At 40.7% G+C, this 21,436-nt stretch overlaps 1 protein-coding gene across 1 annotated transcript; it reads left to right on the top strand.

Annotated features, from left to right (window-relative positions):
• The first annotated feature begins 317 nt into the window (after positions 1-317).
• On the top strand, positions 318-15,726 carry LOC138948678 (parafibromin-like). Its single transcript, XM_070320268.1, has 14 exons — positions 318-472; positions 1,529-1,634; positions 2,189-2,318; positions 2,743-2,804; positions 3,298-3,380; positions 4,047-4,269; positions 6,085-6,207; positions 8,252-8,321; positions 8,892-9,077; positions 9,739-9,826; positions 11,576-11,713; positions 12,705-12,796; positions 13,260-13,401; positions 14,351-15,726. The coding sequence occupies exons 1-14, from the start codon at positions 342-344 to the stop codon at positions 14,385-14,387; spliced, it is 1,611 nt and encodes a 536-aa protein (XP_070176369.1). The 5' UTR covers positions 318-341; the 3' UTR covers positions 14,388-15,726.
• Positions 15,727-21,436: the final 5,710 nt, after the last annotated feature.

Raw genomic sequence — 21,436 nt, 5'->3', positions numbered from 1 at the left:
TGTCCAGCGCCATTCCCGTAGAGTGTACTCTACAGTCTCTGACCGAATGTCTTACAAATGTAACCCCGCTTTCTGATTCTTAATTGTATCATGATACATTGCATCTGTTACGCATTCTTTACATTTGACGAGCACGGGGTGGAGTGAAAATTACAAGAGTGTTCCTCCATTTCAGTTTTAATAAAGTTCTACCGTTTCACGGTAAATATGTCTTCCCAACTCAGTTCCATCCCCAAGTCCTTTTATCAACCTAAATAAAATGTTCCTTTTGCCAAGTCTGATTGGTTAAACATTGATATCCTCTAACCAAAAGCGGAAGTTGACGTACAGAAGTTGCAATCATGGCGGATGTGCTAAGCATTTTGCGACAGTACAATATCAACAAAAAAGAGATAGTAGAGAAAGATGACCAGATCATTTTTGGAGAGTTTGCTTGGCCTAAGAATGCAAAGACGAACTACGTTATTTGGGGGTAAGAATATCACTCTTGATTTGTGTTGTACTTGTAGCATTGAGTTCTAGCACTGCATGTTGATGACAAACTTGACATACGACGATACGTACGTTTTGATGAATTTGATGCTTTTGAGGAGAGAACCAACTCTTAGCTGGCACTTTCACTATTTTCAGAAGCACATGCAAAGTTGACCAGTATATGTCATATGTCATCTCAGCTTGATGATTAGATTTAAATTCATAATTAGCAGCCATAGTTTGGGTCTATCTTACCTAGGTACATGTATGTATTGTAATGTGTAATACACACAAATGCGTGTAAGCCTGCATTGATTTTGAACAACATCACGGGGAGCTGCAAGTGCAGCTTAATTGTTCCGTTGCTAACAGTAACACTGCCAGTTGCACAGAAAGGTCATTTGTAATTATTTTGATCCTGTTAAACCTGATATTAACCTCAGTTACTGAGTTAGTCAACTTAGTGGCACTCAATAAAACAAACTTAATTTCTTTAAGGTTAACTATACAAGTTATAACAATAACATTATGTCATTCGTAGTTTAAGGCAGTAATCAACTAGTATTGCATGGTGACTGAGTCACTGTAGAGAAGTATGTTTCATTGTTTGTGTGTGAAGGGCAATAAACTCTAAATAAGCCCCATGTGAGGCTTACTGCCCCACTGAGTGAATCTAAATGGGTCACTCCTCCTTCAGTATGTTGTCACTTCCACAGAGTTAAGTCGTGTCTACCGACTCTCTGTTGTGTGTGACAGTGACAGTGACATTCTGTCTCACACCCACAGTCACTCGAACAACTTGTTTGTCTCTATATATGTGTATCTCACCTGTGTGTGAACTGTGCTTAGTACTGTTATTGTCCTTGGTAGTTACATCACTTTCAGTTTTACTTTTAGGCCTGTAGGCAAACATTCTTTGACCTGCATGTTTCTTGATTTTGTCAAAATGATAATGAAGAATCCATTTCTGTTACTGTTGGTCAGTGTTACAGTTACACTACATTTAGTGATTTACACGTACAGCATTGACTATTTTTCTTTTTTCTTTTTTCAGAACTGGAAAAGATGACATTGCCAAAGAGTATTACACACTGGATTCCATTTTGTTTCTGCTGAAACATGTCACCTTACAGCATCCTCTCTATGTGCGAGAGGCTGTGGTAAGTATCCGATGGCAAAAATACCTTAACTTTGCAGAAAATCAATAGACAGACTTTTTATTTATAAATGTTATCAATATATATTATATATATATATCATCGAAGAAATGTGGGGTTTTTCTTCTGTTTTAGAGATATTATTATCATTCAAGTGTTTCGTTGTTGCTGTTTGGGTATGACTATCACACCACCATCCCCCGAAAGAGTGGAATGGCAAAGGAACATTAAACCAGCTGAATAAAATTAGCAAGAAGTGCAGGATTTTTTGTTTGACTAAATGTATAAAAACCATGAAACGTCATGACACTGACAGTGACTAAATTACACATGTGTGAAGTACTACTACATCAGTTCATGAGCTGTGTAAAGATTCTTTCTCAACTAATAGTACGATCATTAGTAGTCAAAGAACACCCTCACACCCCCCCCCCCCCCCCTCCCACCCACTCTCCCCGATCTGCTTCATTTCATGAACATCATTCGAACTTCCCAAAATGACAGGGTATCTGTCTGCCATGCATCATTTGATAATGAAATTCTTCCTGGTTTTGTAGGCGGCGAACATAAACGTGGTTCGTCGTCCAGACAGAAAGGATCTGCTTGCTTACCTCAATGGAGAAACAACAACGTCAGCCAGCATTGACAAAAGTGCTCCGCTGGAAATATCTCAGAGACCTACACAGGGTAAGGAGCCAGATCAATATGCAGTAAAGTGTGTTGATTATTTCCCCAAATAAGTAGTTCTGTGTCTCAGTGCAAGTGTGCATGTTGCTTTGTCTCAAAGACGTAATTCCTGAGATTTTATGAGAGTTGCGGCAAGTAGTGTGTTGGGTGGAAACAAAGGTCTGAAGCAACTGAGAGTAATGATCGCCTTATTTTATTTGCACAGGTCCAAAAGACAGTTACAGTTAAAGCATTTTCAGGCATCCCATACACCACTACAGATACATGTTTATTATTGCAGCCTTTTTTATTATTAGCCGTAGCTAATTGTGACTTACGGTTTAATCAGAACATTCATTAAGTTATGTTTGTGTTGATCGTTTGATTCCAATTTCTGTGTATGATGAAAGGAACAGATTGTGAATCGAGACTTTTATTTGTGCAGTCAAGCGAACGGCAGATGACCCAGGAGGGCCCGAAGGGACACAGAAACGATTACGTCTTGAGGTATGTCCATGACAAGCACAAGTTTTATTTTGAACTTTTTATGTGGCTCCAAGCATGTTTTTTTTTAATGAAAATGATAATGAACACTCATTATTATTAATTGCCCCTTCTTGCCAGAGCTCTTGTCAATGTACAATAGAAAACACACACACACACATTGACAGATAAATAAATGTACAGATGAACAGATCATTGCTGGAGCCTTACATTTGTCTTGTCATGTTTGTTTTGTGTCTGTTGCATCTTTCAAGTTTTCTTTTCACCTGAGAAGATTTGAGTAACCTAATATGTCAAAATTTGTTGTTTATTATTCTCTGCAAAAAGAAAAGTTGTAGGGAAGGAAAATTATGGGATACTACAGTGTCTGAACAGTCATTGGAAAAAAACACCAGAGAAAACTTTTATTTTATCTAAACACAGATATTTGTCTCGAAGGTTTTAAAGAGTACTCAGTGTCTGCACCAGAAATCAACATAGCCTTTGTTTATTGCAGGAAGCACAAGTCCGGAAGGCCAGGGAAAACTGGATCAACAAAATCGATGGAGGCAGAGAAACATCCATGTTGCCCCAGCTTGGGTAATCAATCGATCAATCAATATGAGGCTTATATCGCGCGTATTCCGTGGGTACAGTTCTAAGCGCAGGGATTTATTTATTTATTTTATTTTTATTTATTTTTTATGCGATTTATTTATGCCGTGTGAGATGGAATTTTTTTTTACACAATACATCACGCATTCACATCGGCCAGCAGATCGCAGCCATTTCGGCACATATCCTACTTTTCACGGCCTATTATTCCAAGTCACACGGGTATTTTGGTGGACATTTTTATCTATGCCTATACAATTTTGCCAGGAAAGACCCTTTTGTCAATCGTGGGATCTTTAACGTGCACACCCCAATGTAGTGTACACGAAGGGACCTCTGGTAAGGAGGCATGAGAATGAAAGTACAGTGGAACCCCCCCTTTTACCACCTTCACAAATCTGAGAAAATGGGGTCTTAAAAGGGAGGGAAACTTACAATGGAGGTACATTTACAGAGGTTATGAACATAACATCTGAGAAACGAGGGTCTCATGGACCTAATGCTATCATCCTTATGTAATACAGTTTTTAAGTCCAAGTTATCTCTCTCTCACATTGTCCTTGTTCATGTTCATATCTTTCCATCTTACGATTCTGCAATAATCAGCAAGCTTTGGAATGGAACTGCATGAATTATTCCTTTTTTCCTCAGAACGTCTTCCATGGCAGAAGTGATGCCCCTGGAGAAGATCGCAGCCATCAAAGCCAAGCGTCTGGCCATCAAGCGAACCAAGATCAAGGGAGACGACGACATCCAGGCGGGGGCGCTGGAGCAGCGAAGCTTTGTGGATGCCGAGGTGGACGTCACTCGTGACATCGTCAGCAGGGAACGTCACTGGCGAACACGCACCACCATTCTGCAGAGCTTGGGAAAGGTTTGAGGCTTTCGGTGGCTTTCTTCTGGTGACTTTTGTAGCGCGAGTGTGAGCTGTTAAAAGTAACCAGGGGTTGTGAGCAGGAGAAAGGGCCCACCTGGGCGAGACTCGAGCGCTGGGTGGGATTGGTTATGAAATTGAGATTTGATATTTCAACCAAGCTTGAGCTCCACCCAGTTTGGTACTTGCTTGTAAACCACCACCCAAGGAAGATCATTTGATGCTTGTAGGAGTGAGGGCGTGAGAGAGTGTCTGCAGGATATGGCATGTTTGATCAGATTGATTTGATGTCAAGGTCAGGAATCAGTCGGCACTCTTATGCAGGTTTATCCCAGACTAAAGTCTTTAAACTTAACTGCGTCATACCGTCCCAGGTCATCTTTGAGTATGAGCTATCATTTCTCTGATCAGGGTTTTGTTGGCTATTTATGAATTTGACTGTAAGCTATTTATAATTATACTAGAGGAATACCCGTTTCGCCGGGTAGCCGGCTTCGCCGGGATGAAATACTTAGAGCCGTACGCCGGCTTTGCCGGGTACGAACAATGGACCCGCCAAGCTTAGGTCCCTCCCAGATTCGTGGAATGGGAACAGCACGAAAATGATTCAGTGGCCATAATGCCATTCCTGACCATATCGAGTCCCATCCTTGACGACGAATGTAACCGTGTTAATCACCTTTGGAGGCGAACTCCACTCAAACAGGATTGAGCAATTTAGAGCTTATCTCTAAGCCCTTTTGATCTGTTATGGCTTCTTAAAGGAAGGCCAGTACATACTAATACACAAAAGCCGCCAGACCACATCACAAACAGAACTGAACAATCCACAGGTGTTGCCCACATAGAGAGACACACACACACACACACACACAAACACAGAGAAGCCGTATATATAGAGGGATAGATGACAGTGTATTTTTCGCGTGGCTATAAATTGATTCGACCTTTGCACTTTTACAGTGAGGATAATTTACGGGTCCAATTTACGTTCTGGACACTGCGGTGACCTTCTAAAAATAGTAACAGAATGCCGGGAATATCCGAAGATGCCCCACTCATACTATAGTGCACCATATGAAGGAAGGGAGGTAAACGCTGAAAACCTGGAGAAGATAAGGAAGAGTTACTTATAATGGTGAAATGAACACAAAAACCAAAATCGGTTCAGCGCTGCGCGCTGAGAGCACGTGTTGAAATATCTCATCGATGATATTGTGTCCGGGGTGTAGCTGAATACGGTGTCCAAATTTGAAAAAGATCCACCGAGAACTTTGGCGTTGTGATGTGGTGTAGCGGCTTTGGTTTGTCGGTATGGGGGCCCGGGTAGCTGAGGTGAAACCAAAATCGGTTCAGCGCTGCGCGCTGAGAGCACGTGTTGAAATATAGACCAGGTTGTGTCCTGTCCCGGGTCTACCTGAATATGCCCACCAAATTTGAAGCAGATCCATCGATAACTTTGGCCGTGCATCGCGAACTCACACACAGACACACAGACACACAGACAGACACAAGTCGTATATATATATAGATGAGTGCAAGCTGTCCAGTGTCACTGACTGCCAACTTTTTAGCCCTGTTGACACTTTGAAAGAGAAACATTTGAGTTTTGCTCGCAAAAGAATTTACTGGTGGTCAGAACTCTATTGTGGGCGAGAATAAGAAAAGCAGTTTACATCATGGACAAAGACGTTTTACTGCAGTATGTTCAGAGACTAGGAAGTTTTGCTAGAACATGGATGTAAATATAGCAAGTGTTAAAAGACTGAAGGTGTGGTGAGAAGTACATTGTTGGTGACTGGTCAATGCTTGCAGGACTTTGCCAAGAACATCTTCAGCATCCTTGGGTCCATCAAGGCCAGGGAGGAGGGGACACACCGCCCGTCTCACCACCACTCATCCTCCAGCACCTCCAACCCTGCACCTTCCACACCACAGGTATGACAACAGCAAACTGTAAGGGCATATTAAAGGCACAGTCCTACTTGTGAAACGGATCATGTTCACCGCCACAAATGGGTCCAGGCTTGATCGTGGGATAAGATCACCCGTTCACTTGGGCACAATCATACCCCAAATGTACAGACTGCAGTGGAACCCCTCTTTTAAAACCTTCAAAAATCGGGGTGAAATCAGGTCTTAACCCCTTCACTGCCACAGTATAACAGCATTTTGGTATTGCTGTGCGCCAGGGCAAATTTCGCTTTCTTCGGTAGGTTCACTAATCTGTCAGGGCCTAGTATTGTAAGCCGTTCGGCGTACTTTACGCCGAAATAACATCTCCAGTACGCGGAACTCGATTTGGTGTACGCCGAAATGCAAAAATCTGTTATTCCCAAACGGTAAACCCAAACAGTCCCAGCTTTTGTTTTGTGTGCCGTTCGGTTCAATTCTCAATCGGTTTGACAGTTTGCTTGAGCACGCACTTTCTCTGGCCTCATCGCGCGAGCATGCTTTGTGCCGGTGTTTTGTGGCTCTAGACTTGAAATAATGTCTCGGGGGGGGTCATTTTAGGTTAAAAATCTTCAAAAAATCTTTAAATTCGGGGCTTTGCCTCTGGACCCCACTTGGGGCCTCCTGCGGCCCCCAGACCCCCGCCTTTGTAAGCTGAACTCACTTTTTGCAATGCTAGGCCCTAATCTGTTCACTGCTAAATCATTTATTGAGATATCTCTTAGATCTTTGGCATGTGGTTTGCTTACACCCTTGGCTATTATCTGATAACATGATCATTGGACTTTGTTTGTGATTGTTATAGTAAAAATCGATATAATGACCATTTTTGTCAAAAATGACATTTTCCAAACTTTCACACACACACTGTAACACGTAAAACCGCAGAAAACACAGCTAAAACTGGTGTCAAACATCAGATACTCACATTAAAGCCCATAACAGTATTCTTCTGTGTGGTAATTCATAAATCACTTCTTGTAGAGCTTCCAGAACACTGTATCATTTGAAAACAGGTCTACGAGTTGATGTCCGACTTTCGGCCGCCATTTTGAATGTTATAGATCGGAAAAAACTTCTAAAAATGTTTTTACCACGTGGTACTAACTTATCTGAACAGTCAATGGGAAAGAACTGTGTTTAAACCCCTACAAGAAGTTGGACAGTGGTTACCTCCCATTTAGTTTTCACAAATGTCCTGAAAAGTGCTGATGTAAATGCCACATACCTAGTACGTGTATGGGCGTATGACAAACCAAACATGACCACGTATCTAGTACGTGCTGGGCAGTGAAGGGGTTAAAAGGTGGGAGTCTTGAAATGGAGGTAGATTTACAGAGCTTATGAACAGAAAGTCTGAAAAAGGCGAGGTCTTAAATCGGAGAAAGTATTAAATTGGGGGATTTTAAAGGGGGGGTTCCACTGTTTCTGCTTTCTTTGCAGAGTTGATTTTCTAACAGGCGATCTGTCAAGTTATTTCAGCAAAAAATTCTCATTTGTGCGGGAAGCACCTACTAACAAATTGTAGATTATTGGTATGCATCCAAATGGAAGGATAAAATTGTCCCTTGCAAACGCCTGGATAGATTTCTGGTTGTAAACATATTCTCCTTTTGCCTTTCTTGCAGTGAAACATCTGGTTGATGATCCTCTGTTTCAAAACTCCCCCCCCCCCTTCTTTGAGACCTAACTGTCTCAGACATTCTCTTTACAATCTCAATAAATGTACCTTCTTCCCCTTCAACTTGTTCAAGTCCAACATTTCTGAGAGTTTTTGAGGCATAAAAACATGTGTTTGAGGTCTTAAAACATAAGGTTGGCCGGAACCAGGAACATAGGTCTGCATACCTGGGTCTTTGTGCAGTATTATTTGGTGACTTTGTAACTGCAAGGTGCGGTTGTTATGGGACACATTTTTATTCTTTTTGGGGGGGGCTGGTGGGGTAGGGGTTCTGTGTTTTTTTTCCAGTTTTTTTTCATGTTTGTTTATATCTGTGGGTCAAGGTTTTACTATTGCATTTGTTTGTAGGTTGCTCCTCGACCCCAGCCGGTGGTGGGGTACAACAGATACGATCAGGAACGTTTCAGAAGCAATCAGGGTGAGTTACAAAATACAGCCATACATTGCACTGTCAAATTACTGGCACTGATTTTGTTCTTTAGGCCAGAGCTATGTTGTTATGTTGAGAAATCAGTTCCTGTAATCTACCTGTTTGTTCTTTAAAGCTAAAGTTGTGTTAAATTTTTAAAATGTCGAATTGATTAAATTAATATGTCGAATTAATATGTTACCATGTGAGTAATAAATCTGTCCCCTCCTGCAGAGTTGATGTGAAATTTACAGAGTTCTCTCCCTGGAGTGTGTTTGGACTGAGGGCAATGTTGAGGTTAATTTTGACCAAAGTGAACTATGATTGAATGCTTTTGTAGAAGCTTATGGTTTCAAGATCGTCACCATAGCATGGGAATTGACCAAGGTTAAAAGGAGTAACAGTAACTGTTTATTTCTACAAAAACTGAGGATTTCAAGATCAACATCATGGGAATATACCAATGTTAAAAAGCATAACAATAACTGTTTATTTCTACAGAAGCGGAGGGTTTCAAGATCGACACCATGGGCACTTACCAAGGTTAAAAGGAGTAACAATAACTGTTTATTTTTACAGAAACGGAGGGTTTCAAGATCGACACCATGGGAACTTACCACGGCATGACGCTCAAGTCCGTGACGGAGGGAGCCGCAGCACGGAAGAAGGAGAGTTCACAACCAACAGCCCACAGCCACAGTCCAGCACCAACACAAGTCTCTCGCCCCATCTCACAGGCACGGCCGCCACCCAACCAGAAGAAAGGTAAAAATACACAAATCCAAAAACAGATTGACTGCTAATGTTCCAAAATTCAAAATCAAAAAGAAATTCAGAATAAAAAAAACTAAAAATATAGGTTACTGGAACGTTAAATTATTGACAAAACAAAACATTGAATGTAATTGTAATGGTAAAGTTACAAAGACAGCTATTTTGCTGAATTAGGAAAAGAATGCATTTGGTGTTAAAGGATAATGCCTTTTGCAGGTTCATGAGAGTTGTCAGATCTGCTGTTGAAATGTCTTGACAAGAGGGAAATCTTGAGGAAACAATGATTGTACAAGTATTGTCTTTGTTTCTGTATTGAGAGAGTTTTACACCCTCACGGCAAAGCCATTAAGGGCATGAGAGACGGGGAAACCTGTTTTGTTATTCTTCTTTCTGAATCGCTTTAAAAAAAAAATCTAATTTTGAATATTGGTTTCTGTAGAGTTTGCTATAACTTTGAGTGTTGAACAGTGTATACATGGTGTCAGGTGAGCATGTGGCAAGCTTCGTTTTCGAGATCAGTTTGCGGAACAAAAAGCGAATGTGAGTTTTCAGTTATGTGTCCATGTGGGATTAGAGAGAAAGAGAATGTTGTTCTGATGTAAAAAGTAATTGTTGTTGTGTAATTTTCAACCTGCTTTTTGGATATCCCCAGGTTCGCGGACGCCAATCATCATCATCCCGGCAGCTTCCACATCTCTCATCACCATGCTGAACTGTAAGGATGTCCTACAGGATCTCAAGTGAGTGTTTCCTCCTATACAGTGGAACCCCCCTTTTAAAAAAACACCAAAAAAACTTTGGATAATATCAGACCTGTGCACATGTACGGTTTCTCCGTAATTTCTCCGATTTTTATATGTAGAATACGGTGCTACGGACTTTTAATTAAAATTCCGAAATTCCGATGTTTTACTCAAACAAATAAATTTGGACTTTTTTCTGTTTTAAGATGTTTTACCAATTAGTTGGCCGTTGCGCTGAAAAGACGTTTTCCGATTTACCGGAAGCGCGCGTGTTCTCAGCATTGAGTCTTTGTTCTTAGACTTAGTTCGTCCAGCGTCTGCGTGGCAACTTGTGATTGAAGTGAAACATGGAAAAGAAAAAAAGAGTGCGAGATTCAGATAGTGAAGAGGAGACACCAAAGAAGACAACAGTGTTGATGTTTCACCTTGGCTTGTTAATAAATAGTCATTCCCATTCTACTGCGTCATAGTGTTTCAGTTTGTGTGCTTTGTGAGCAGAATTATGTCTTGAACTGTCGTTACAGCTTACTACTGAAACATTTTAAAAACTACTGAAATTTGGTTTGTTTACTACTGATGAGCGTTTTGAGTGTGCACAGGTCTGTAATATTCAGAATTTTTAAATAATTGTTGGCCTCCCTTTCCTCCTATGGTGAAAACAAGTGGGCTGGTGAAAAGGTTTTGCCAATTTTAAAGACGTTTCAGTTTTTTGATTACACCAGGTGCCAAATTTTATCCCAGTACTACTAGTGTGTGTTTGTATGTTTGTACATCGGGCTAATTTAGATCATACGGCTAACACTTTTTTGAGGTGTGTTACAAGCAGGACTTGGGACTGGGAGTTTTAACAACTCAGCTACTTTGTTACGGTTTTGGTGAGCTTAACCAGTGTGCAACGTTCTGCTGACCTGCATCACAGCATCACATTTCAGAATGTGTGTATTTCATCAGCATAACATTTCAGAATGTGTTTGTTTCATCTGCATCACATTTCAGAATTTGTGGGTTTCATTTGCATCACATTTCAGAATGTGTGTGTTTCATCTGCATCACATTTCAGAATTTGTGGGTTTCATCTGCATCACATTTCAAAATATGCATATTTCATCTGCATCACATTTCAAAATACCGGCACGGTTGGCCTAGTGGTAAGGCGTCCGCCCCGTGATCGGGAGGTCGTGGGTTCGAACCCCGGCCGGGTCACACCTAAGACTTTAAAATTGGCAATCTAGTGGCTGCTCCGCCTGGCGTCTGACATTATGGGGTTAGTGCTAGGACTGGTTGGTCCGGTGTCAGAATAATGTGACTGGGTGAGACATGAAGCCTGTGCTGCGACTTCTGTCTTGTGTGTGGCGCACGTTATATGTCAAAGCAGCACCGCCCTGATATGGCCCTTCGTGGTCAGCTGGGCGTTAAGCAAACAAGCAAACAAACAAACAAACATTTCAAAATGTGTGTACAGTGGCACCCCCCTTTTAAGACCTTGTTTTCTCAGAATTTCTCTTCATAACCTCTGTAAATGTATCCCCATTTTAAGACCCCATTTTCTCAGATTATTGGAGGTCTTATAAGGGGGTTTCATCTGCATCACATTTCAGAATTTGTGTTTCATCTGCATCACATTTCAAAATTTGTGTATTTCATCTGCATCACATTTCAGAATTTGTGTGTTTCATCTGCATCACATTTCAAAATATGCATATTTCATCTGCATCACATTTCAAAATTTGTGTATTTGATTTTCAGGTTTGTGAGCACAGAGGAGAAGAAGTCGCAAGGAGCTCGTCGAGACAATGAGGTGCTGATCCAGCGACGCAAGGACGGTGGTCTGACCGTCCCCTACAGAATCATCGACAATCCTGCCAAGCTTACACCTGATGATTGGTACGTGTCTGCTGTGGGGACTGGTTGGTTGGCTGGTTGGTTGGTTGGTTGGTTGTTTCCTTCCTTCTTGTTGTTTAGCTTTGGATAGGAGATGGGTAGGGTCGGGTCTTTTATTGTGTGTGTAATGTCTTTTTATTTTGGTGTTGTTTCATTTGCACTGGATTTAGGGGTTTGAGTACATATTCTATTTTCCTTTCACCTTTATCATCTCTACCCCCACCCCATTATCTCTCTCTCTCTCTCTCTCTCTCTCTCTCTCTCTCTCTCTCTCTCTCTCTCTCTCTCTCTCTCTCTCTCTCTCTCTCTCTCTCTCTCTCTTTCTCTTACCCTCCACCTCCCCCTCCCCCCCTCTCTCTCTCTGTTCTTACCAATTGGTTAAGGCAGAGTTAGAGCATTATTTACTTCATTTGTGAACTGATTCCAATTTCTTAATCTGTTAAGAAAACAGACTGATTATTATGACATAAATTTGTACTTCAGATGCAGGCTGCTAAATGCCTACACTCACACTCTTATCTGATGCTCTTTGGTTTTTTTCTCCCTCTCTTTTAGAGGTCACATACAATGAGCGGTTTTGCTGCTAGCATTGGTAACCTCCCTTGGCCCAAGGGAGAGAAGCGTCTTACCTCCCTGGCGCGAGTGCGACAGGACACGGGTGAAAAATCTCTTCTTTGCGATGTGTAAATTGGTACTTTTCTATTTACTTTCTGCAGCTTAGGTAACTGCGCCATGTGTAAAAGATGGGTAGCATATGATTCGGACATACCTCGACACCACAAATATAAAAAACAATAAAGACTATGCGCAGTTACCTAAGCTGCAGAATAAAATAGAAAAGTACTAATTTACACATCGCAAAGAAGAGATTTTTCACCAGTGTCCTGACGCGCTCGCGCCAGGGGAGGTAAGCAGGGCTAGCAGCAAAAGCGCTCATTCAGAATCATTTTGAACAACTTTCCACCAAGTGTTTATACGTGTGTGTACTGTGCAGGGAGCGAGTGGTGGCAGTGTTTGCACAGGGACCCGCCTGGCAGTTCAAAGGTTGGCCTTGGAGCGGAAACCCCACAGACATCTTCTCCAGAAGTAAGTGGTTCAGGCTGTGCCTTGGTCGTGGGCTTCATCTCAGATTCCGTGTCTGTAACACAATCATATTGTAGCGGAAGTATGAGTATTTTGTGATTATGTTATATGACAGTGGTTTTGTAAAAAAAATTTTTTTATATTAGCATTGTGTTGGTTTTTTTGTTTTGGTTTTTTGGTAATGATAAGATTTTCAAGTATTTGGCGATGGTTTCATGAAAGATTTTTAAGAAATCTTTGTTTTCAAGGTTTTGCTCAAAACCACTAATTAATAAATCAGGCCATAGTCCCCGTTTGTCTCAAAACAAACAAATTATGTGTCTATTCTTTGTTGTTGTTATATGTTTGTTGCGTCTTTTTAAAACTATTTTTAATGTATTTGCCTGTGATGATCACAAAAACCAGAATCATTAAGATCATGTGCCGTGTGCAAAATGCACATAACTATCACACTTGTCCTGTTCAGTTCGAGGTTTCCACATCAAGTGGAAGGAGTTGCCGTTGGACACCAATGTCAAGAACTGGGCCGTGCATGTTCTCAATCTCGACCGCAACCGTCGCCACCTCGATCGCGCCTGCCTGCAGGAATTCTGGGAAATTCTTGACAAGTGAGTGGTTGAGTTACTGTATGAAGCAAAACAATGAAATAATACTGTTTTATCACAAAATTACCACTACAGTGGTACCCCCCTTTTAAGACCTCTACAGATCTGAGCAAATCAGGTCTTAAAAAAGGAGGGAGTCTTAAAACGGGGGTAAATTTACAGAGGTTATGAACAGACAATCTTTAAAAGAAAGGTCTTAAAATGGGGGGGGGGGGGGGGTTCCACTGTATTGCAGTGTTAACAACAATGGGGACTCCAGTCGTTGGTCCCTGCCCTCTGGTAGTAGGACTCGTTCTAGTCAGTGACATTTCGTGTGGAAGGTTCATGGTTTGAATCCCAGTCGCGTCTGGGGAGAGATAAGGGTGGAGATTCTTCAGAATATCCCAGGTCAACTTATGTGCAGTCCTGCTAGTTCCTTATCCCCTTCATGTGTACACGCAAGCACAAGACCAACTGCGCATAACAAAAATCCTGTCATCCATGTCAGAGTTGGGTGGGTTATAGGAACACACCCAAAAAACGGCATGCATCCCCCAGAATCAGAATGTGATTGTTTAAATGGTGGGGAAAAACAGCCATAAGTGTAGAAACCCACACGTGTATGTGGGAGTAACAGCCCACAAGAACAGAGGAAGAAGAGGAAGATCACAGGTACTTGTACCAGTGTATTTGAAAGAAGCAGTCAGTCATGTTAGTTCAGCATGGAAGCAGTCTGTGCTATATGTCAGATTATCTAACGTTCGTGCAGATTGTAGCTGAGAGCATTCCTGACAACATAACATTTGCTGCACAGACAAGCCTATACAGATGCTGACAGATTTCACTCTTACTCAACCTGTGTCTCTCTGTTTGTGGAGTGTGTTCAGTTGAATATCAGTCACTGTGTCAATGTTAACCCCTTATATCAGTAACTGTGTCAATGTTAACCCCTTATTTCTTCCTTACTTTCCAGATACATGCTGAAGACCAAGCCTCACCTGAGATTCTAGTTGCCCAGTTGGATGACATTTTTCTTCCTTGGAGATAACTCACTTGATGCAGCAACTCAGCAGTTTACTTGGTGTTCCCTTTTTCACTGCATGTGTCATTTGGCAACTTCTGCAGCAGGACAATTTTGAGTCAAATGTGTAATTTGAACTGTGGTTGAAAAAGGTCAGGCACCAAACTTTTGTTAAGATGTGCATGTTCTGATTACGTTTTGTGAAAACAGTTGAATTATGTGCAAAAGGGAAGAAAGGGATGAGAGAAAAATGTGTATTTGCAATGAAGGAACGGCTTCTGGATTTATGAAATATATAACTTGTCATAATTATTTGGGGGAGAACGAATTGATTTGGTTTGTTGCATCATAAGGCTGGTTGTTTCAGACGAGACGTGTATTTTGAGTTCAGTTTGTGTGTGTGTGTGTGTGTGTGTGTGTGTGTGTGTGTGTGTGTGTGTGTGTGTGTGTGTGTGTGTGTGTTGAAGAGAGGGAGAGAGTGGCTTGGTCTGTAAGCTTTGACATAAGTGTGTAAATAGAAAATAGGTGTCTGAGTGAGAGAGTGCACAGAAAAAGCTTCATTTGGGTATAAATAGGGCATACTTCTTGAGGTAAACTGCAGGTGTTTTTTCTCCATTAAACTGTTCAGTCTTAATGCGTGGAGGAGTTCACATGAAAAAGCAAAACCTTTTTCTTAATTGTGAAAAGTTGCATGTTTTTTTACATTCTATAACACTAACAGAATCGTATATCGCACTTGCATATGTTGAGATGTTTCTGTACAGTTTGATAAGAGTTTATTTTCACTTTTATCTTGTGAAAAAGAAAACGATGGTCGACTCACTGATGATCCTGGACTGTATTGTTGCATTACTGTCGGAGACATTGATCCGTTTTGCCAACCCGCTGACTGTTCTGTGTTTCACTGAACAATTTACTGTTTTCAACATGTATTACAAAGCTGTGAACAATGTGATGTTTTACCATGTTGGTATGTTTGTTGATTTGATTGAAAACAATTGAACTGTTGATAATTAAAACATAAGTTCAGAAAGTTCAACTGGTTACCTGCTTGATTTTCCTGTCTGGTTGTATGTTGTTTGTTTTTTTTACGTAATTGAAAATTGGGCAGCATAATTATTTAAGATAGGTTATCAGATGAATTAATGAATGTTGCATGCACTTTTTGGCAGCCATTACCCAAGGAACATCTTGAAATTGTTTACTTTTGCAACAACAATCCTGTTTTGTTTCTTTCGGAACCTCTGTGAATTGAGACAGTGTATGAACTGTTTTGTAATTAGTTGTGTGTCACCCAGATGAACGCTGAATAAAGACATGTAAATAATGTTGATTTTGATTGTGCGCCGTTTACTGTTTGTCTTGTGAACATGAACAGAAACAAGAGACTGCAGGTGAGAATAACTAGAACAAGATAACAATAAAACTTGAGATGAATGTTCACACATTTTTCTGGTCTTTTTTGTACCATCCAACTTATACTCTCTCCCTTGCTCTCTTTTTCATTATCTTCTTGGCACACGCACACAAACACACATCAACACTCACACACACACACACACACACGCATCCACACACACACACACACAGAAGCATGGTAAGAAATGCACGTCGAAGTCGCTGTCAGGACATCTCAGTATTTGACTTTTATTTCGTGCATTCTATGTTTGTCTGCCTCGTCAGCTCTTCCACGAAGACGCCATTCCCAAGGTGGTGACTGCTTTTTGCAAAATTAGACTGGAACGGGTGCAGTGGCTTAGTGGATAAGACATCGGCCTCCTACCCGGAAGGTCGTGAGCTCAAATCCCGGCCGCGGCCGCCTGGTGGGTTAAGGGTGGAGATTTTTCCGATCTCCCAGGCCAACTTATGTGCAGTCCTGCTAGTGCCTTATCCCCCTTCGTGTGTACACGCAAGCACAAGACCAAGTGCGCACGAAAAAGATCCTGTCACCCATGTCAAGAGTTCGGTTGGTTATAGAAACACGAAAATACCCAGCATGCTTCCCCCGAAATCGGCGTATGCTGCCTGAATGGCGGGGTAAATATGGTCATGAGTGAACGTGGGAGTTTCAGCCAATGTACGAAGAAGAGGAAGACTGGAACCAGCTTACGAATCCAATTACGGACAGTTGTGTCTGTACTTCAGGTCATCAAACGTAATCAACTGGGAACTATGATTTATGCTACAGGCTGAACTGAGTTGAACTTTATTAACTGCGACAAGGTTAGATTTAAAGCTAGGCCTTTTCTTACAATCTGTCCTTGAAAACACACACACAATCACATAAACACATACACACACAATCCAATTATTCTAACAGATTAGCGCTAAGAAAAGCATAAGGGAAACAGTACACTACTAAAAAAGATTAAAAACAACCATATTGTTGGTGAGCCAAAACTGAGAAGCCACATACACACATGCTTATTACTTCTACATCTGTTCAGCGAATTATGTCATATTTGGTGTACATCAAATTCAGATGACAGATGAACAGTTCGCGGTTTTCAAGGTTGTAGATCAAAATGGTCTGACTTAATATGTACTTGTTTATAAACTATGTTCCAGTATTCGGGGATCGACTCACCTGTACTGTACGAGGTTTCACATTGTGCAGTCACCACACTCACCAGTCTAAAGCCTCTTCAAATTATAACTCACCATATCTAAAGCCTCTTCAAATTATAACTCACCATATCTAAAGCCTCTTCAAATTATAACTCACCATATCTAAAGCCTCTTCAAATTATAACTCACCATATCTAAAGCCTCTTCAAATTATAACTCACCATATCTAAAGCCTCTTCAAATTATAACTCACCATATCTAAAGCCTCTTCAAATTATAACTCACCATATCTAAAGCCTCTTCAAATTATAACTCACCATATCTAAAGCCTCTTCAAATTATAACTCACCATATCTAAAGCCTCTTCAAATTATAACTCACCATATCTAAAGCCTCTTCAAATTATAACTCACCATATCTAAAGCCTCTTCAAATTATAACTCACCATATCTAAAGCCTCTTCAAATTATAACTCACCATATCTAAAGCCTCTTCAAATTATAACTCACCATATCTAAAGCCTCTTCAAATTATAACTCACCATATCTAAAGCCTCTTCAAATTATAACTCACCATATCTAAAGCCTCTTCAAATTATAACTCACTATCATGTTTTAACCTGCCTGCTTCCTTTGCACAGTGTGAATTTCCTCCAGAATAAATTTTAGTAAGTGACACTTACGTCAATTTGCTAAATCCGTTTTGCCACAACAACAAAAAAGAAGAAAAAAAAAGATAAATAAATCAATCAAATGAATACATAAATAAATTAAAGTTAAATAAACAAATAAAATCCCTCTGCACACGGCATGAATGCAACCTCTAGTGAGCTTGGGTATGTGTCCTGGGAAAATTATGCTTTTATTTCACGTCACGTGGAAGCCTTGACAAATCACTGGCGATAACAATTATCGTTTACGCGGGAAAGACTTACCTCAAGTTGCGAAACAAATTAAATAATAACAGCGCCAGTGGGGGTTGGGGGCAGGGACGGATCCAAGGGGGGTTTCCGGGGTTTCCGGAGAGAAAAATCAAAACTTGACTAAATGTAAAAGAGAGAGAGAGAGAAAAAAAAGAAAGAAATAAATTTGACAACAAAGAAAAACTGATGGCTCAGATTGCACCAGATTGCTCCATTTTCCTTGATTTTTATCAAATTTTCCCCCGAGGAGCCGGTCTTTGTCTTCTAAATGATGGTTTTGGAAGGTAGTTGGGTAATTTGCTCGCTCAGGTTGCACCAGATCGGTCAATTAATCTTGTTTTGATCCAAATTTGTCTTCTTAAATTTACTTTTTGGAAGATGTATAAGGGGAAGTTTCCTGGCCTGATCAGATTGCACCAGATTGCTCCATTTTTCTTGTTTTTATCAACATTTTCCGCGTTCAGTTTCATTTGTGAGTTCGATTGAGCTTGACTAAATGTTGTATTTTCGCCTTACGCGACTTGTTAACTCTCTGAACGTGTTTTTAATCCAAACATATCATATCTCTATGTTTTTGGAATCAGGAACCGACAAGGAATAAGATGAAATAGTTTTTAAATCGATTTCGAAAATTTAATTTTAATCATAATTTTTAATCATAATTTTTATATTTTTAATTTTCAGAGCTTGTTTTTAATACGAATATAACATATTTATATGTTTTTGGAATCAGAAAATGATGAAAAATACGATAAACGTAATTTTGGATCGTTTTATATTAAAAAAAGTATTCGAATTCATAGCACTGGGATGTTTGAATGCGGATTTAAAGGTCAAAGCGGCGTTTATGACGGCAGGGAACCCGTTAGATATGTGTCGGCCACTTCAATGACAAAACAGAGGCAGAGACAGAAACAATCGAGTTACTGCGTGTGTCTGCAATGGAGCGTGAAAAAAACATAGCGTGACCAGAATCCGTGTGATCTGGTTACTCTCGCTCTCTCTTTCACCCTCTCTCTCTCTTTCTCTCTTTCTTTCTCTCTCTCTCTCTCTGGCTCTCTCTCTCTCTCTCACGCTCTTTCTCTCATCCTCTCTCTCTCTCTCTATCTCTTTCATCATCTCTCTCTCTCTCTCTCTCTCTCTCTCTCTCTCTCTCTCTCTCTCTCTCTCTCTCTCTCTCTCTCTCTCTCTCTCTCTCTCTCTCTCTGTATATGTTCCGAGGACATGTTGGAAGATTAGGCTAATCCTAAAACCTTGATCCTTATGAAATAAAGCTCTGAGTTCTGAGTTCTCGCTCTCTCTCTCTCTCTCTCTCTCTCTCTCTCTCTCTCTCTCTCTCTCTTTCTCTCTCTAGCTCTCTCTCTCTCTCTCACGCTTCGTCCAACTTGTGAGGGTCAAGCAAAAAGGACATGACATGTACCAGTAGAATAATGGGGTTTTCTCCTCTTCTAACACTATTGATTGGACAATGCCAGCCAGTTATAGCTACTAGCTAGATTAAAATTTATATTTTATTACTTGTTATGTGCGTGTTGCTTGACAGGTGCGTTGTGCAGTGACCTTACTCTGACATCCTGTTGTTCCTTCTTCACAAAGCGCAATGGCTTATCCAATAATGGCAGCGCTGGGTGATAGAATGCATGATAATTGATGAATGCCTGGTCACTTGACTTCTCAACACACTTTGGTTATATGTCGATCTTTCACGCCCCTCTCTCTCTCTCTCTCTCTCTCTCTCTCTCTCTCTCTCTCTCTCTCTCTCTCTCTCTCTCTCTCTCTCTCTCACCCTCTCTCTCACCCTCTCTCTCTCTCTCCCTCTCTTTCTCCCTCTTTCTCTTTCTCTCTCTCACTCTCTCTCTCTCTCTCACCCTCTCTCTCTCTCTCCCTCTCTCTCTCTCTATCACTCTCTCTCTCACTCTCTCTCTTCATGTGTCTTGAATGCCATAGTTGAACAGGTGTTATATAGGGGAAGGGCTCCTAATATGGACCACTTTTTGTTTCATGCTGATAAATAGCTTGTTTTCTTGCAAAGAAGTTTCATTTTGTGTTTGGTAGTCCTTCTTTCTTAGGTTAACCGTTAGGCCTAATGAGAGTAAAATAGCTTTGATACACATTCAGCAAAAGTTAAATACAGAAAAAATCACAAAGGGTCCATATGTTAGGAGCCTGGGCGCCTAAAATGGACCAGTGAAGCGGACTTCACGAATCACTGTAAAAAGCCCCCTATATTTCAAAATAACATGATACAACTTAGTGTACAAGTCAGCCTAATTAAAATATGCTCTAGATTGATCTGTTTCGGGTTGATGAGAGCATTATTTGAAGCACACCAGGAAACTAAAGAAGCTTATCAAAAACAGAGTGAAAATAAGTGAAATTATCAACTTCCACGAAAAGAAGACTTTTCGTTGCATTTTTTTTAAATCTCGAGGGCTAGTTATAGGTTATTACCAGCAAGCTTCTTAATGAATTAATGAAAATAGCCTTTAGCTTTTATTTTCTTCGATTTGTTGAAGGTGGTCCATATTAGGGGACTCGCACATACTTTGAGATTTTGCAATTATTTTATGTTTGCAGTAGAAACTGGGGTCAACATTGCTCAAATGTAACAAATACGGGTTTAGCTGTCACATATACCCATTTTTGTTTGATAAAAGCTTTGGCTGTAGACAGAAACGAGTCCGTTTTAGGCGGCAAATTTAGAGTGAACGCTGCCAAAAGTGAAAAAGAGAAAAAGCCTAACGGTTTTGATATTTCTGTTTCTGCAACTGTTTTGACATGTGCAAGTTATTTAGAGAGGGTGAATACAGCGAATAAAACTTTATTGAGCGCTCTAGCGCCGTTAGTTTTTGGTGGTCCATATTAGGAGCCGGTCCATATTAGGAGCCCTTCCCCTAGCCCTATATAGGCAAATATTTAAAAACAATTTCCTGAAAAGATTTGGTGATGAATATGGAGAATGTTTTTAATGATGATCCGAATTTTCGCCCCCACGTGAGGCTTCTTCAGGGTGATAGAATGTGTCACGTTTCAATATATCACTCAAGGTGATTATGAACCGGTTAATTACTACTAATTAACTAACCACACCACGATCCACTCTCGCAGGCATACAATTAAATAGAGTCAACAAAAGTATAAGTTTCAGACGCCTGTTTATGTATAAACTCTCCACCTCCCTCGAGCCTTCACTCAAAATATGTTCCTTTTACGTTCTCAACACGTAAAAAACCAGTGTTCACTGACAAAATGCCAGTAGTATGTAGAAAATTATAGTAACACGCTGAACCCGTGTAAATACAGTCAAATGAGAATGTTCTGTTCGAAAAGCTCTAGTTCGTGCAGGTGTCACACACCCCACGTTGTCCCTACTCCAATGAAATCATAGATACGAAAAGACAACGGTGGTCAACGGGGTGCGTACGACATGGTGCACTTAGCTTTATCTCTGCTGCTGCTGCTTAGCCGGTATGCTGGTTAGCCGGTTTGCTGGTTAGCCGGTTCGCTGGTTAGCCGGTCCGCTGGTTAGCCGGTCTCCTGGTTAGCCG

Source organism: Littorina saxatilis, linkage group LG15 (genome assembly GCF_037325665.1).
Source record: "Littorina saxatilis isolate snail1 linkage group LG15, US_GU_Lsax_2.0, whole genome shotgun sequence".
Taxonomy (NCBI): domain Eukaryota; kingdom Metazoa; phylum Mollusca; class Gastropoda; order Littorinimorpha; family Littorinidae; genus Littorina; species Littorina saxatilis.
This window is presented reverse-complemented; position numbering and strand designations above follow the sequence as displayed.

Bases quoted from the DNA above. Each gene is read 5' to 3' on its own strand.
- LOC138948678 (XM_070320268.1), top strand. From the start codon at position 342: ATGGCGGATGTGCTAAGCATTTTGCGACAGTACAATATCAACAAAAAA. The intron at 8,322-8,891 runs GTGAGTTACAAA...TTATTTTTACAG, and splicing joins ACGTTTCAGAAGCAATCAGG to AAACGGAGGGTTTCAAGATC. The intron at 12,797-13,259 runs GTAAGTGGTTCA...TGTCCTGTTCAG, and splicing joins CACAGACATCTTCTCCAGAA to TTCGAGGTTTCCACATCAAG.